We start from the raw sequence: 18,763 nt of genomic DNA, 5'->3' as shown, positions 1-18,763 counted from the left end.
AATTGCTTATATAGTTAGTTCAGCAATATGGTTTTGATCATCTTCCAGATTATTGAATCGAAGAGGTGTAGCCAATTTTCTGTCTTTTATTTCAAACAAGGGGGAGTAACAAAATACTTTCAATGTCTGCAAAAGGTCACAGCATCATGCGTTTAGTTGTATAGCTTGGGTTCTAAAGATTGTTTGATTTAAGAATTTTGTTGAATTTGATATATTTTTAGAATAATTAATCATACGTATCGTAAATCAAAATCAATCTTCAATCGGAAGAAAAGTTATTTAATATTTAACAAAAACATTTTGATTTCTTTGACGTTAAGTGTGTCCTAAATTCCCAATTTTACAAAAAAACTTGAACAAAATATATATTTTTCAACTTATTCAGGTTGTCCGTAAGAATGTTTTTTTTAAATATTTCGTTGTAATGTATGTATGTCAAATTATTACATTACGTACTGTAGATTCGTTTATTTTCGTTAATACTAAATTTCGTGGACCACGGAAAACTTATGTGTTCGTGTATATTTATATTTTGTAGTTTCGGCCAATGTCTGTACGCATGCTATTGAAAATGTGTTATTCGTTAAGCATTTAATTTCGTGCTTCAACTTTACCCAAGAAATCCACAAAAATTGATATCCAACAAATCATAATGAATCCACAGTGTACTATTACATCTTTTATTTCTACAAAAGACAATTCCTGTACCAAGTCAGGAATATCACAGTTTTTATCCATTCAATTGTTTGAGCTTTTAATTTTCTCATTTGATTAGGGACTTTCAGTTTCTAATTTTTCCTGGAGTTCATTTTTTTTGTGATTTTACTTTTTCATTATATTTTACTGTATATTATATTTTTTTTATCTAGTAGATTTTGTGTTCATACGTGTAAATGACATATTTTAAACACAATTTAAATAAAAATCCAAGACTTGACAATGAAATGGCAATTCAAAATTGTCCATTTTAGATTTCATGTGACCTTGAAAATGATAAATATCTATAAGATACAACCGTAGTTTCGATCCTAAACTTTGGAAATGAAATTTTCAAATGGAATTGGTAGATTTTGTTTTCTTGCTGTGATCTTTGGTATCAATTTGGTCACCCATGTGACCAGGTGAACCGTTTTATGTGATTCAAATTGGAAGTAGTGTTTGAAATTTTTAATTAAGTGAAATAGGAAGAGAGAAACGCGTGAGTTTAATCCTAGAATATTGCCAACGTTGTAACAAAAGGAAAATAACTCAGGCTTTTAAATTATGAAGAAATTTCATTTTCTATTTCGAAATGTTAACATTGATTACGTATTCAATTAATATTTCACGTCACCGTATAATCTTTAACCTTGAACATACTTTTTAGTTAATAATGCCTGTACATAAAAAAGTAAAAACACAAAAATACTGAACTCCGAGGAAAATTCAAAAAGGAAAATCAAAAATCAAAAGGCAAATTCAAAAGTCCAAACACATCAAACGAATGGATAACAACTGTCATATTCCTGACTTGGAACAGGCATTTTCTAATGTAGAAATGGTGGATTGAACCTGGTTTTATAGCTAGCTAAACCTCTTGCTTGTATGACAGTCGCATCAAATTCCATTACATTGTCAACGATGTATGAACAAAACAAACATACTCAAAGAGTAAAAATGTCAAAAATAGGGGTACAGCAGTCAATATTGTGTTATCATCTTAATATCACTATAAAAACAACAAATGTAACGAAGAATCACAAAAAGGCATACATCAAATTTAACATACTCATTTTGCTTTTCTTGTACCACTTAATTTATGTATATAAAGTCTGCCCGTAAAGGAAAGTAGATTTTCATTGCTGGTGTAAAAATGCGCGTTTGAAATTCTTACAAGTAGACATAAAAATAATTTTGTCGTTAAAAGTATGAAGGCATACATACATGCATCACTATAAAAACAACAAATGTAACGAAGAATATAATAATAATTTGTTAAAAGTTACTTGATGATTGATCCAGTTTTGAGATATTTTTCTTCGTTCTTTTTTGTTATATAGATATACTACATGCCATATAATTTTTCTCATAATGACTTTTTACACCAAAAAGTGATTATGCAATCACAAATGTAACACTTACAAATATCAACGAAGCATCTTTTACTATCGACTCTTTTGCTATCGACCTGGTAAAATGTTGTTTTGTTTTTATGTTTTCCATCTTAAATCTGCCTTCTTTCCAATGCATTGCCTATCGATGACGTAGTTAAAATGTTTAGGAAATGTTTCCGGATTCTTGTTCGGATATTCAGGGACAGGTACACATGCATTAGTTTTCTCTTCACCGCACGAAATACTGAAGGCTGATTCTCCTTGTTGACACAGTACTATTTGGTTCCTGGCGCCATTTCCTTGATAGTTAATCTGGTAGATTAGTATATGATCATTCTTTCCAAAAAAAGTTATATTCAACTTGTCCATTTTGTCGTCCCAAATTGATAAAAGAACTGTCAAACATAAAATAAATTCAATTTGATTTTTTAACAGGCAGCTTAATTAAATTATGTAATACAATAATAAAAAAATAGCAACGACATAAGCGGTTGTTTAAAAAACAACAAATATTCAGGTGAACTCTTCCCAATAAACAAAGAATGTGCCCTTGTTTGGATTGTCAATCATGCAGGTCGTCTTTAACATAGAGAAGAGTTTAAAGTCTCCTCAGTTTTATATAAGCGATTATTTATCTATTCTAATCATTATGATTTGGGGTAAATGGTTATGTTTTATATAAAACACATCAGACAATTGTAGAATGTCAATTATTTGAAATCAACAGGGTACTCTATCTGCATTGCGGATTTCTAAATGTGTAGAGCACAAAAAGGGAAAAATGTATACAGGAATGTCATTCAAATATGAATTCTACCTCTAAAACTATATGTTATATAATATTTAAAAAATATAATTGAAAAATATTTATTTATTTTACCATCGATTTGTATTTGTATGTTTTGTAAATTTTGATGCGGTAGCCACCGTCTACCAGTATAGACAAGGAGATGGCACAATCTGTCAAGAAATCATAGATTGTGTCGTATCTGTGACTCGGCTAAAATCGGTGACAAGTATCATTATATTTTGTCTTACAAATCTTTCGATAATGCCCGCGTCACACTGTTCCGATTTTTATATACGATGGACACCCGAATGCAAAAATTGTAGGTTCGTACGAAGTTGGTCCCGATCTCGTTAAAATACAAAAAAGTGACCGAAGCAAGTACGATGAATAACGAAGAGTATACGATGGTGCCGAAATTATGTACGATAGCAAAAGATGGACATACGAAGGATAACCGAAGACGGGTATTTAAGCTTCAAATCTCAGCCGAAGCCTACACTATGGATCACGAAGGCTACACGATGTATTACGAAGGCTACACGATGGATTACAATGATGGCGCGATGGCCATACGATGTCTAAAAGACGTCGTGTACAGCTTACGATGCATTTAAATTATATGCCGAAGGCATCGCGCGTTTTAAATAGTTTCAGCAATATTGAATATATATTATATTGTACATTTCTTGAAATAGCATAATACACAGGAAATTGGTTGCTCATTTTTTTACCTGCTGGTTCTAAAGACAATATTAAAGGCATTTCCAGTTACTGAATGTTTTGGTTGATTTCTAAATAAATAGTTTATGTATCAAATATGCATATTCAATTTACCATTTTCTGCATATGTCATATACAAATATCGTGTCCATATTTGTCCCAAATATGTTACATACGAGGGGATGCCACGCTCGGCATTGTCTTGTTTGAACTGTAAAATGTGTGCACTAGTCTGAATAATCATCCATAATTATGCCCATGTTTACTGATCTATCTTAAAGGTAAGGTAATGGGTTCGTTGGTCCCTTTTATTTATTAAAAGAGCTCTTTCCAGGAGAATATCGTAATAATATAGACAAAAGGAAGGATGTTGGGAAAGCAACAAATGCGGCAAAAAATGACATATAGAAAACAAAATGGTTATGGAGTAAACAATCATGTGACAACAACTCAGACGATACATAAAAAAAATCAGAATAATGAAGAAAAAGTTGGTTTCCCTATATATATATGTGTACCTATATATGTGACCCTACGGGTCTCGAGGCCAATAAAGCAAACCTTGAATCTATACCAGTACCCATACAGAAACAGCCAGTTAATAACACTATAGTAATATACTTATTGTCTATAACTATGGCGTTAGTAAAATTAATTCAGTCATTCAGGTAAACTGTATATGAGACAATATATGAAAAAGTAGATTTTTTGGCAATAAGAAAAAACAAAAAAAATAATCTTTGTCCCGGTATTTTAATAGCACGAATCGAAGAACACACATTGTGGATCTAGGAACTGTTGTCTGTAATTCAAACAATTGTTTAATAAGGAAGCAACGGGTATTTTAAAAATGGTACAAAAAAAAATCCAGTTCTTTCCTCTTACCAAAGTGAACCAATTTTATAAAGTTTCTAATGGGAATAAGAAATAAGTTTAAGACATTATTTGTGGTTTACTAGTATATCCTGCAATAGTTTATCAAATGCCAATTATTGATTTTAGCATTTGCAATACAAAAGGTTTAGAAATATACTTAAATATAGTCAGATATGTCGGTAACATGAAAGAATCTTGAGTAACAGGACAACGGTAACAGGACAGAGTTGGTAACAGAAAGGATTTTTCTGCTTTATTTTAAAGTTTAAGAAAAATACATCATTTTAGATTGGTCACAATTGGAAGATAACAGCAAACAATGTCATTTATCCTTTGAAACTGTATTTGCAAGATGAAAAATCTGCCTAGGTAATGAAAAATTCCAAAATAAATTCCTTGCTGTTACTATTTACTATACTAGAATTGCACAATGTTCTCTGCTGTTATCAAAGGGAAAAACTCTATTTTTTTATTCAATATACTGTGTATTATTTTGAAATTTATTGGATTAGGTGGTGATAACATAAATCAAATGAAATGGTTTGCATATAGTAGATAAACTTTTCGATTCTTTAGTGAAATTGTCTTTAGCATCCTTCCTGTTCCTGATGATGGTTATGCTGTTACTTTTTATCAGGTAACATGACAGAACGTAACAGAAAGGAATTACGCGATCTTTTTTGTCCTTTTTATCACATTAAATGTAAGTGTATTTCCTGTGACATATAACATTTAAAAAGATGATATAAAAACACACCTAATGTTGTGGTGCACACATAAAATTATTCTCAGAAAGTGTAAGAAAAGGCTATAACAGGATAGAACACCACAAAGTATTTTTCTATAAATTCGTACCTTGGATGGGCTTGAATTTCAAACCTGGCCGCCTTTCCATCTATTTCTTTGTACTAATGCATTCAGGAAATTATGTTCTTCAAAATGCATAGTAGGAAAATAACTCTTGGTCTTGTAAACGTTTCCACAGGTAAAAAAAAACTAGTGGTAACAGGAGGGAAATCACCCCTGGGGACAATTTTTTTTTGTCTTAAAATTTGCAAAATTTCATTACATGCTCTAGTTATAATATAAAAAGACAAATTAGGGGCAAGTTTATTATATAATGTATCATATATGTGAGAATCGGATGCCTGTTGAATTAATTTGGATATTATTTGAATGATTTAGTTTTCAAAAAAACACAGGGGACAACATGATTTAAGGGGGGGTTAAACATTTAAATTACAATATTTTATTGGAAGAAATACAAGAACGAGTGTTTAATTGGCAGGAGTTGGTGCATTATATAATTTAGTTTATACTGAAACTTAAAATTTTCTAAAAAGATGGTTGAATAAAAAAATAATTGCTGGTGAAGTGGGGGACATGGAAAGTAGACTTTTTCAGATATTGTCTCATATAATAAACTTCTGAACATATGTTTATGTATTTCACATTTGAAAAGAACTTGTACATACATACACACGATATGTTTTAACTGGGATGATTGTTTAGATTTTTTATACATGATGCGAACAGATTTCATAGCAAAAATTACAAAAATGTAAAAGTATTTTTACATCATCGGATAATTCTAAGGAATGAGTTCACACAGTTTTGTGGTAAAGTGATGATTCAAAAATTGAAATTAAAACACCTACTAAAGCGTTAATTATAAAAGACCAAAGTAAACATGCTTGTTTATAAGATGTATTTTCCCGATTCCGTTTAACTACAAGGTTTTGCAGTTTTGTCATATTTTTTGTCTCTTTTATTCTGTAAGCTCTTTAAGTATTTAAGTCGTGATACATCTATTGGTTTTACTTTATTTTTGCTTTATTATCCCGGTAGTATATATAAAGTACTACTTTCCTTGATCTTGTAATTGTTGATATGAACATATAAAAACGATTTTATCCGCCAGCCATTCAATGATGTTTTGGGATGAATATCACAAAAAGATACATTTTCAACCGTTTTTCATTCTTGAGTTTGTAACTATAATTTGCACATATACAACCGTTGTTCGTTTGATTAATTTCAGCTTTTGATTTTGCATTATGATTATGGACTTTCATTTTTTTTATTTTTCTCAGAGTTGGGTATTTTTGTTATGTTACTTATTAACATGCAAGAGCTATTTATTATGACACAAAATGTGCCATTGCATCTATTTCTATGTACGATTTGTAACGATTCATTCAGACATTAATCGTGGAGCTGCAAAACATTTTAAAGATGTAAAACACCAATAAAAAGTAAAATCACAAAAAAACTGAACTTAGAGGAAAAATCAATTTGGAAAGTCCATAATCACATGGCAAAATCAAATATAAAAACGCATCAAAAACGAATGGACAAGAACTGTTATTTTCCTGACTTGGTACACGCATTTTCAAATGTAGAAAAGGGTGGATTAAACCTGGTTCTATAACCCTCTCACTTTAATTAAATTTCATCAAATTCCGTTATATTTAACCGCGTATACGTACTATGTAGGTCTTCGACAACTGATCCTCTCCGAATCGCTTCAGGTAAGGGCCTTTCCTGACAAGGCTGTAAAAAATGAAATGCAAATCATCATGTGTTCAAACAAATTTTTCTAATCACTGCAGTTTACATTAAAAAACGGACAAGTTAAATACTTGTATAAAACAAATTATATTGGAAGTAATAATACAAATGATAATGATAATGATGATTATAGAAAATAAGTTAAAGCAAAATAAAAACAAAACATCTGACTATCACAATATAATTTAAACTGAAAGTGGAAGCTATCTAAATATTTTAAGTTTCAAATGTATTTGTGGAGGCATTATGACAGATTACTACATGCCGGAAGTTTCAATTATCATATGTGTAACGAGGTCGGGTATGATTTTAAAAAATGAATAAAGGTTTGACTGTATATCTTGTCAGGAATAGATTCTCAGTTTTAAAATAAATGTAAAGGCCTACCTTTTTAACAATTGAAATTGTGATACAGACCGTCGCTATTATCAATATCACAACTACAATGAAACCGATAACGAGGTATTTCATATATAGTGGTACAGCTGCAGGTCTACAGTTCGCTAAAGCGTTCAGAAGAACAGTACACGGACTGCTTTCGTTTCGTACAGAATCATCTTCCGGTTCAATTGGTGGTAGAAGATTATCATCACTTAACTGTTCTTTATCGCCTTCTTGTGACACAGAATTTTCAGCCGTCGTTTCGTTGTGCAACGATTGCTTATCCACTTTCGTTTTATCTGACGAGTTCAAAGAAGAGGCCATTTATCGAAAGTTAAAAGGTTCTTGTATAAATATAATCTTTGTCAGACGATCCTTATTATTCTTTAACTGGTACGAAATGGATGTTAGAATATGTCTTTAAATTTTATTTCATTATTATAAGGGCAATGTTCTTTATTCGATAAATTCCCAGTGACATATTTAAATGAAAATTTTTAACAAAAAAGCTATTTTTAGTTTTTGGGATTTAATGAATATCTCTTATCTATAGATAATACCAATTGACTATATATACTTTAAACCAGAATACGATATAAATTTTCAACATTATTTCTTCATGCTGTAGTCATTTACTTTTTCATATATAAAATATATTTAGGAAACATTTGTAAAGCATTTCAATCTTATCCAAAAAATGAACCAAGCACCGTCTCGATTCAGAGAATAAAGTGATAATATAACAACACAAAAATTGCATCAAAAACAAAAAATTGCTCCACGGTCAACTTTGCTTTACATACAAGGAATAGTACATTCACTGTCTAAGCATATTTCCCATTAAAATATGGCATATGTTCCGCTTGGCCATAAACATAGGTTACCATAAATGTAATTAAAACCTAAAAAAAAACTAAAATTTATCAAAACATTACTATCAAATAGTAGTATTCAATTAAACTGTCTTTCATTTTATTTGCATAGATATAAGAAGATGAGGTATGTGGTACAGTACAGGTTCACTTACTCGCCATAAAATCAAACAGAAAGTTCAGTATCGTCGTCAAAAGGGTTTAAACGGAGTTAAAAAGAATCGGTTCGAGAGGAGATGTTTGTTTGTACTATTACAAGAAGCTTGTTCATCAATTTTGGCTTACTTTTCGGGGTACTTGAAATTACATCCAGTTGTTGGTATGGATCTTGTTGCTCCGTCGTTATTATATATATGTGTTGTGTTAAATTTTTACTGGTGCTTGTCTGATATAAGGGCTGGGTTTTTTCCACGACATTGTCTCTTTTTTGTCCATGGTATTTTTCGCTTGTTTCTTGGCCCTTGGTATCACAATTTTCTTTTTTCTCACCTATACAATTACATGTTTAAATGTATGACTCACATCTATGATGGGTTCCAGATATATGTCAAATTCCTAATCAAGGGTAGATATGTTGTCACAAAGGCCAAATAAATCATAAATCTATGGTAGTTCTTTGCTTTCTACAAACTGATTTCATGAAACATAAGAAGAGGTATCCTTTATACTACGAATACTGATTTATAAATCTGGTTTGTCTCAACAAAATAGGCGAAACATACAAACATGACATTCAAACTCATATGCTGGAAACAACCCGACAATCCATAGCAAAAAACTAAATACCGACGATAAGACATGCAACAATACAAAATTACAAAACAATAAAATAAAGAGCAACAGGAACCCCTAAATATTCCGGGGTGATCTCAAGTGCTCCGGAAGGGTAATCAGATCCTGCTTTAGATTTGGAGTTTATCATAGACTTTTATATATGCAACAAATTGGTCCGACTTCTGACACAGGCCTTTGAACGCATTGCTCATACAAAATTCAAACTTGCCGAACACAAACCTGCGTCCTCATAGGTCTGTATAAATCGTTATAATATATATAAAAAAAAAAAAGAAGATGTGGTATGATTGCCAACGAGACAACTATCCACAAAAGACCAAAATGACACAAACAACAATGAGCAAAGCCCATACCGCATAGTCAGCTATAAAAGGCCCCGATAAGACAATGTAAAACAATTCAAACGAGAAAACTAATAAGTCCATTGGCAAGCATATGAATAATACACCATTCGTTTCCGTAACAAAATCGAGATTTCAACGAATCTTTTATTGTTTTATTTTAAAAGTTATGGATGAGTGGTATGCAAGCTTAATTTAGCAATTATCAGGATTTGCATGTGCGATCTGGATATTATACGTTTGTCTTGAAAACACTAATTAAATTAAAAAAAAATCATAAAGACAACAAATATATTTTGACTTCAAAGAAAGAAATTTAGTTGATTCATGATCCTTTGTCATATTTTAACTTCTTTTAATATATTTACATACATGGTGAAATTGTAGCAATTGTACGAGAACTGACTTGACCCTGACCTGAGTTGAGGTTTAAGAGAAAACAGTTTTTATATTTCTGGTAAGAATAAATGTAAAAATTATATAAGTACACTAATCTTTTTAAATTGTATAATCCTAAACAGTTACTGTCGACGAATATTTACTATATGATATGAATATCAGTGTTGATATTATTTTTTTAAATGTTGACTTTGTTCTTCTTCTGATCCAGTTTCAAAGGCAGCACAATTAATCTCTGCCAATTACTACATTAAGTATTAAAAAGTGTATTTAAAAATTGTGTAAAAGAAGTTATTTATTGCTGATTAGTTCGTCTTTAAATTTTCCAACCGGACAATATTTCTTGTCTATTAAAATTATCAATTTTATCTAATAGCATAAACTTTACAATTTACGATATATATTAAAGTTGTTGTCAGTTATATTTTAAAATATTTTCGTTACTTTTTATCGGTGAATTATATTTTCAAACTAAGTACAACTTGTGTGAAAGTGTAAAGTGTAGAGATGATGTATTGGACTAAACACACTTAAGTAAATCATTTTTTATCGAAGCAGTTGTGATATAAATTATAAACACGATATACGTAATTGTTAATAGCTATTGTTACAGCAAAACAAAATCAAGGCAGATTCGTTTAGTATAGGTATGAATGGAAGATATTCAATCAAAAAAGAAATCAATACTAGATTGAAGTACCATTTATATTACTTTTATTTGTAAACGGTCACACAATCAGCAAATTTACTAAGAACAACATCTCAAAGAAAATAAATAAGTACAATATTGAATTTCATGCGCATAACAATTTCTCAAATTACCTCCGAGATGTACGCTCGATACAAAACATATTGGTGAAATAAAACATTTCAGGATCAGGGACTAAACATTTCAGCAAACATTTGATATCTAGTTATATTAAAAATAATAGAATTCTAAATTAAAAAATTTAATAATAACTTAGAATTTTCATACTGTGCCGACGAAGGCACTGGATACTAGCTGTGAAATTGGTATCATCTGGAAATTACATATATAACACCAGCTACAGCTATAAACTGAGCAGTAATATCAGATAGGATGTTACTCCAAAATAAATTCAAAAACTATCCGACCGCCGAAAACATTTTATGAAAATATCTTTATATAACTATTTAGACGCATGTATCTTTTTAATATATTTCTCCCCTCTTAGTTGGTGTTATTCGTCCAAAAAGAGCATGTAGATCAAACATGAGTATATGCTAAAGTAATAAGTCCAGGAAAAGACAGACCAGTTTGGAGTGATCTACAAATTGGGATCCAACAACTAGTTCGATACTGAGTGAAACAGATTTTCCAACAATGTTAACATCTTCATCTATTCATAAATCATTAAAAAACTATTCCAAAGTAACATTTCAACAGTCAAATCAGAGAGATGACGAAAACGTATAACGTGTTTTGAAATATAAAACATATACAATACAAGCTACATATCCCATTTGATACCAATTTTTTGATCTATACATTTTGTTTCAATATCAACTTTGATCTGTTCGTCTTTTGTTTCAGTTTCATTTCTGATGGTTACTGATTTAGTTACAGGAACATACGGGCAATTATGTTTCGTTCGGGAGTCACAAAAGAGTTCATACCACGTTCTGTTCTTTCTACATATCATCAGTCTTGCTTTTTTATCATATTCACTGACTCCGAGAGATAGCGGTCCATGGGTTTGTATAATAAATGTCATCATTGGGCCCCAAAGCGTAACTTGAAGTTCAGTATTTTTTACTTCTTTGCTAGGAAAATCTGAAGAGAACATAAATAGAACATATTTATGGAAAAAAATAAATTATTTACTAATAACACATATATTCCAGATAAAAGTGAATTAGCCGAGGAATTAGCATGAAAGACCGGGGGTTGATATTTTTATTGTGCGGCAAAAAAGTTGCAGTTATCTGTCAGCAATTAATAAAGGATATATATAGTGTCGTAGACGTAAACGTACAACCAAAGATACTTGCTAATTCATATTATCGCTATATTGTGCATTTTTTTTTTATCTTTTTTTGTGATAATTTTCATATCATGCTTCTCGCTTGATATGGAATAATTATCACTAGAATCTAAGGTGGACACGTGGCTTTGCTAACGAAATTGACATGAAATTGACAACGTCTTCATAGGTAAAATAGCGATAAATAGATTATCATTGGTCATCTCAACTCGATTGCTTTTTCACTTTCGCTGTACCAGCTCAAGCGAGAAAATCAATCTCATTGAGATGATCAACGATAATCTATAAATATCTCCGTGCAATTATTATAGAATGTGGAGTAGGATCTGTTTACCCTTCTGGAGCACCCTAGATCACCCCAAGTTTTTGGTGGGGCTCGTGTTACTTAATAGTCTTTAGTTTTCTATGTTGTGTCTTGTTTATTATTATTTGTCTGCTTGTCTTTTTTCTTTTCTAGCAATGGCTTTGTTACTTTATTTTCAATCTACTAGTTTGAATGTCCTTCTGTTGTCTTTCGCCCCTCTTTTATTGCGAATTGTGAAAATTGGAAACGATTCATAGATAAGATGTTGCAATTTAAGTAAATGAAGTACACACAAATAATTGTATCAAAATCTTTAAAATGCGAAATTACATTTTGACAATACATATTACGTCACAATTTTTATTTCGTTCCCGATCCAATATAATTTTAAAAAAAACATGTTCGTAATTTGTCCTTCTATACTTGCTACATTATACATTACTGGAAATATATTCTATTTATAGTCACAGGATTAACCTTTTAATTTTTGTCTGATTTTAAAAAATGATTTAAAAATAGAACTTGCCTTCATTGGTCTAAATCAACACTTCATGCTTAGGTAAATAGTAAACTTTAACCTAGCTGTGTGACCATGGTGGATTTGTTAGGTGTAATTGGCTTTGAACTTGACTTCAGTAACTGCGCGGACACGTAAATCGGTGCGTTGTGTTTATCATGTTTATGGTAATATTAATAAGTGAACAGTTCACAAAACTTTGACGTGGTTGAATCATTAATAGTTCACGTTAGCCACAGTAAGTTAAACATTTCACAATCCTGGTTTTCAATGCGCTTTAAAATTGTATACATAGATTTTGTCTTTTTATTTATTCGAGCGACATTCTTGAGTCTTTTGTAGACGAAACAAGCGTCTTAATCATAGTTTATAAATTTATTAATCTGATATCTTTGACAGGTTTTATTGTTTCATTATACTAATTTAAAAATGGAAATTAGGAATATGTCAAAGAGATAACAACCCGACCAAAGAGTAGAACAAAGCCGAGGGTCTCCATCTAGTATACGGGTCTTCAACAAACAAAAAATTGTACTTCTTTAGTGAAAATGGACGTAATACTCCAAAACAAATGAACTTAAATTAAAAATCATACAATAACAACATAGGCAAGAGACTCCAGGACCTGAATTTGGACAGGCGCAATAATGCGTCGGGATTAAACAAGTTTATTGAGTTAGTTTTTATGCACCAGACCGAACTTTTGATTTATTTGACACCAACCGAATTTGTATCTAATTACTGCTTTAGATTTGAAACCATTAAATGTGGAAAATCGAAGGGAATTGACAAATTAACATGAAATTGGGCTATATCGGCTACCTGTGTCTTCAACAGCATGCAATGTAAACCTTTCAAAAAGCCGAATGAAAATTAAACATCCTTTAAAAATGACGTTAAAAACAGAATTGTTTCTCATTAAAGTTGGTGACCGCTACAATTTGAGTTAACATGGTAAATGAAAAATACAATAAGTGTATTAAAGTTTTAAATGCAATAATCAAATTCCGTCACAATAAGTGCAAAACATTTCTGAATTTACAGGTTTCAAAAATATAAGATCAAGTTGAAGTGTTCATAAGAATGTGTTTTTGTTGCATTAGTTTTATTTTGAAATTTTTTATTTTTAAATCGAGTTTTAGGTTAAATCAAAAGTGCGGTCTTGTATATCTTATTTTCCTTGTTAATATGATTATACTCAATGTGGAAACAAAAGCCATACATGATAAAAAGAAAGTTATAAACTAGTAAAAATAATTAAATATTTGTATTTTCTTTTCCAAATACTTTGTTTTACCTTGTCATGTTGATGCATCAGTAATAAGCGGTGTAGACAATATACAGATTTGGAAATGGTGTAGTCGAGCTTTAATACTTTTTTTAAATCACATACCTTTTTCGTTGGTTTTATTTTCTTTCAAACAGTTAGCACAGTTTCCAGAAACAGAAGAATATTCTCGAGTTGGCTGTAATGTGAAAACTAACATACAGTTAAACGGATAGAATCATAAACTAACCACGTTTTAAATAGCGTTGTCAAATTTCAATTTAGTGTAAATAATAATTATTGTAGATATACAGTAAAAATATCATATTATTATAAAATAATAATTTTCACAAAGGATTCATTTGATAAAAGTATTAAACAAAAAAGAATAGTTTTATTCTTTTGAATCAAACAAATATGATTATTGCTATAACCGTACAATTGAATTCATAACACATGAACAAACTATCTGTATTGCAGTCAAGTATATATACCTCAGAACGATTGGAATATATGATGATGAAGATGCACAGAAATACTATGAATACGATAGTAGCAACTAACAAACAACATTTGTGGTCTTTGAGTACATTACTCTTCTTTCCATCAGATTCTGGTTTACTCATAAAATCCTGTTTCTCATCTAAAATAGCATCTAGGCTGCTGTCAATTGGTAGCAGGTCAATCGCTGATGTAAAACTATCTATTGACGCTAAACTTGTAGACCTATTCATTTTTTCCTTTTCTTTCAAATGTTGGATAATAGCCTTCCTGTCAACTGTATATACAAAAATGTTCTGTGTATTGTTTTTGTCGCCCTTGTGTCTATCCTCTTTCTAACAAATATTTCTCTTCGCTTCAGAGTCGAACTGTTTGTTATGTTTTTACGCTTTTTCCTTTAGTATCAAATATTTGCATTGCACTTTTCTGATTTTACTCTATATCCCGTCCGTAGTCTCTTCCTTTTCTGAACATAAATCTATCTGTCTGTGTGTTTTAACAGTTTTATTTCGTCCCTTAGCCAGTATAATTACAACACGTATTCGTGTTTTGTCAGCCTAATTGCTAAAATACATGCAATACATATTCATTTACTGAGAAATATTTTTCTATTTTTAGTACCGGGAATAACCCTTTAATTTTTGTCTGATGAAATGTTGGGACTTTAAAATAAATTTTAAAATAGGCTGACCCATTGATCTAGATTAACACTATTGTGACTAAAAAGATTTTGTGAGGGAATTCGATGTTTGCTATACCACTGTCCATTTCAACGCACGTTTTGACAATACTACTATACCAATCGAAATGAACATTTTTGCAGTGTTTTGAAAAATGATTTTACTTTGTAGTCACGTATTTTGTGTGAAACAGTTCATGTTTTAAAAGGACGAATTTTCTGCATAAAGTCAATGAATATGTGGACTTTTGACGCCCAAACTTTGTATTGCCTTACATACATACATGAAAGATCCAAAAACTGTATCAATACAATACGACATGTTTAAGAAATGATGGCAAAACTTTTGGTTGACAAATTTTTACTCGTTATTGCATGCTTAGGATTTTCTTTCCCAGATTGAATACCTCAGTTATGTTTAGCTAAACATTCCGAAATCGTTAGATTGCAATGCTCTTTAATCATGTTACTTTCGTATTTAATGAAACTGGTTTCCGTGATGGACTGTATTGTTTTTATGTTAGTTATATAATATTTGTGTTCTTTTGACCGATTTATTGAACTTAGCAATTTGCAACTGATATATTTATACACCCCACTACAATTTCTTAGGGACCGTTCAATATTTCTCAGAATGATGGCTTGGGGGACGTTGAAACGGTGCAAAAGGGGCGGGGCAAGCACTTTTTTGTGGAAGTATTTGGATAGGCGTGGGTTTTTTTTTAAATATTTCGTGGATGGGCCAGAATACATTTTATAGGAAAAATATTGTTATCTATTTTATCGGTGTGTAGGAAATTTCTTTTGCAGTCACTCAAAACATGTCTCAACAAGCTGGTAGCTTGGTTTAGTTCTGTCAATTTTAAAGATTTAATTAAGGAATAAAAAAGCTAGAATTTTCTGTTCGGACTATCTATTAAATTGTTTTGACCTTATAGAATACCAAATTATTTAAAAGTTTGGTGTATTGCTCTTAAATTTATGGATAGATAATTTTTGAGTTAAGGCTAAATTCAGAAAGTCGACTTTAAATTGTTTTATAACTTTTTCAAATCAACTTGGATTTTCATAAATCTCTACAGCTGTCTCAATTATATATTGATCTTACAGAAAGCCAGTTTGTTTGGTACTTTGGTATATTGCTGTCATTTGTGGATTTTATAAAAAGGTTAAAAAAAGAAGCTACAATTTTAAGTTTAGGCTGAATCTAGATAGTCATCTTTAAAAAAAAATGTATAACTTTTTTAAATTAACATGGATTTTCATAGAACTCTACAGCTTAGTAAATTTCATTTATATATTGATCTTACAGAATGCCGGGTTGATTGGTAGTTTGGTTTATTGCAGTTATTATTACGGATTTAATAAAAAGGTTAAAAAAACTAAAATTTTCAGTTTAGGATTAAGATAGTTATCTTTAATTTTTTTTATAACATTTCTAATCAACAAGGATTTTCATAAAACTTTACAGCTATTTCAATTACATATTAATCTTATAGAATGCCAAGTAGTTTGGTAGTTTGGTGTGTTACAGTCATTCTAATGGATTTAATAAAAACGTGTTTTTTTCAGTTTGAGGTTATTTCAAGATAGTCATCTTTAAATTTTTTCATAATTTTTTCAAATCAACTTGCATTTTCATAAAACTCTACTGCTATATCATTATTATATTCATCTTACTGAATACCAGGCTGTTTAGTACTTTGGTTTTTTTTTGTGTCATTTTGTGGATTTAGTTAATAGGTTAAAAAAAACTACAATTTTAAGTTAAGACTAAATTCAGATGGTCACCTTTAAAATTTTTCATAACTTTTTCAAATCAACTTAGATTTTCATATAAATGTACACCTATCTCATTTATATATTGATCTTAATTACAGATTGTCAGGTTTGATAGTTTGGTGTTAGTCAAAGGAGTAGGTTCAGTAAGACCCATTTTTGGCCCCAAAATATAGTAGTTTTACAAAATTGTTAAAAAGTAAACTTTTAGTTGTTCATTATACAGTCGAATGCTTCTGCTACATAAATATGGGCTGTTTTTGATATATTAATGCACATGTATCGGGTACTAGCACCATAAAGTCATGCTAAATTACTGAAATCGTCACAATTCTAGCATTTTAGTTAAATTTTAGACGGTTTTCGTGAAAAACGAAAGTGGACGCATTCGTGTTCATCCTTAATATTGAAATGTAAGTTGTATGTTATGATAATACATAACATATATAAAGGTTGATGATGAACACAGATGTGGCCACTTTAATTTTTTTACAAAAAAAACATCTGAAAAGTGACAATTTTTGGCATATTTGGTAGATTTTTCATATTTGAGCTTGAATCGGATAGTTTTAATGACTAAATCAGTTAAAATTTTCCCCATCAATTAATTGATTCAAATGACATAGACACTTAAGTGTTGAAAAAGTGGTCAAAATTTTTCGTCAGATGAACCTGACATTTGAGGCCAAAATCGGTCCTTATCGGACCTACTCCTTTAGGGAATTGATTAAGAGGCGAAAAAAGCTGAATCAAAGTCAAAAATATGTCTGCCAATATTTGCTTAAAAAGACCATAATTTCTTTTTGAAAAGTATAATAGATAAAGGGACATTGATATTTGAACTATAAACATGCTCTGTTGTTAGGACAATGATTAGTAATTCAGCATATGATAACATGTTTACTAGTCCAATAGTTATTGTCCCTTAATTTCAATTATTTCCTTTTTTTAAATCAATATTGTATTTGAGGCTACACTTCTAAAATCAAATCTGTACATGTATATTCATACTGGTTTTAAAAAACAATGTATGGTTCTGATACACACATACATATAGGAATTAACTATCAGATTTTAAATTTTGTATTAACACCAAAGTCTATTCTTTGATTTCAAGACATAACCGGATGCTCCGCAGGGCACAGCTTTATACGACCAAAGAGGTTGAACCCTGAACGGTTGGGGCAAGTATGGACACAACATTCAAGCTGGAATCAGCTCTAAATTTGGATTGTGATTAAATACTTGACACAGCATAGGTTTCTGACACAGAATGAATGTGGTCTAATGATCTTAAAAAAATTTTGCCTTTGAGCAATTCACTATGCTGTTGAATATTAATCCTCTCAAAAAAATGTTTGAAGAAATTTTCTTTTTATTTATGAAATCTGAAATGAAAAAAATTGACCCCCACAATTTTTTTTTTCACATCCCCCTTTCCCTTATTTCAAAACTTATCTCAATTCAAATTTGTGCAATTAGATATTTCTTGCCATTGTGCAATACTGTGCAATTGAAAATATTTGCTATTGCACAATACTGTGCAATTGAAGATTTCTTGCTATTGCACAATACTGTGCAATTGAAGATTTCTTGCTATTGCTGAATACTGTGCAATTGAAAATTTCTTGCTATTGCACAATACTTAATATAATAATTTTGGATTCTGATTTGGACCAACTTGAAAACTGGGCCCATAATCAAAAAATTCTAAGTACATGTTTAGATTCAGCATATCAAAGAGGCCCAAGAATTCATTTTTTGTTAAAATCAAACTTAGTTTAATTTTGGACCCTTTGGACTTTAATGTAGACCAATTTTAAAACAGGACCAAAAATTAAGAATCTACATACACATTTAGATTTGGCATAT

The 18,763-nt window shown here is 30.5% G+C and overlaps 2 protein-coding genes across 2 annotated transcripts; both read right to left on the bottom strand.

The window, feature by feature from the left end:
* Positions 1–2,111: 2,111 nt before the first annotated feature.
* LOC134705315 (uncharacterized) lies at positions 2,112–7,836 on the bottom strand. The gene is made up of 3 exons (XM_063564060.1): positions 7,438–7,836; positions 6,969–7,032; positions 2,112–2,488 (listed from the first exon to the last, which is right to left on the bottom strand). The coding sequence occupies exons 1-3, from the start codon at positions 7,753–7,755 to the stop codon at positions 2,190–2,192; spliced, it is 681 nt and encodes a 226-aa protein (XP_063420130.1). The 5' UTR covers positions 7,756–7,836; the 3' UTR covers positions 2,112–2,189.
* Positions 7,837–10,545: 2,709 nt separating this feature from the next.
* On the bottom strand, positions 10,546–15,014 carry LOC134707753 (uncharacterized). Its single transcript, XM_063567779.1, has 3 exons — positions 14,427–15,014; positions 14,059–14,131; positions 10,546–11,633 (listed from the first exon to the last, which is right to left on the bottom strand). The coding sequence occupies exons 1-3, from the start codon at positions 14,664–14,666 to the stop codon at positions 11,311–11,313; spliced, it is 636 nt and encodes a 211-aa protein (XP_063423849.1). The 5' UTR covers positions 14,667–15,014; the 3' UTR covers positions 10,546–11,310.
* Between the last annotated feature and the right edge of the window lie 3,749 nt (positions 15,015–18,763).

The sequence above is a fragment of the Mytilus trossulus genome, chromosome 2, assembly GCF_036588685.1.
Source record: "Mytilus trossulus isolate FHL-02 chromosome 2, PNRI_Mtr1.1.1.hap1, whole genome shotgun sequence".
Classification (NCBI taxonomy): domain Eukaryota; kingdom Metazoa; phylum Mollusca; class Bivalvia; order Mytilida; family Mytilidae; genus Mytilus; species Mytilus trossulus.
The sequence above is the reverse complement of the archived record's forward strand: the minus strand, read 5'-3'. Positions and strand labels throughout refer to the sequence as shown.

Coding starts and splice junctions, on each gene's coding strand:
- LOC134707753 (XM_063567779.1), bottom strand. CDS start 14,666: ATGAATAGGTCTACAAGTTTAGCGTCAATAGATAGTTTTACATCAGCG. Junction 14,132..14,426: donor TATATTCCAATCGTTCTGAG/GTATATATACTT, acceptor TTCACATTACAG/CCAACTCGAGAATATTCTTC. Junction 11,634..14,058: donor AAATAAAACCAACGAAAAAG/GTATGTGATTTA, acceptor TGTTCTCTTCAG/ATTTTCCTAGCAAAGAAGTA.
- LOC134705315 (XM_063564060.1), bottom strand. CDS start 7,755: ATGGCCTCTTCTTTGAACTCGTCAGATAAAACGAAAGTGGATAAGCAA. Junction 7,033..7,437: donor CAATTTCAATTGTTAAAAAG/GTAGGCCTTTAC, acceptor CATTTTTTACAG/CCTTGTCAGGAAAGGCCCTT. Junction 2,489..6,968: donor AGTTGTCGAAGACCTACATA/GTACGTATACGC, acceptor TATGTTTGACAG/TTCTTTTATCAATTTGGGAC.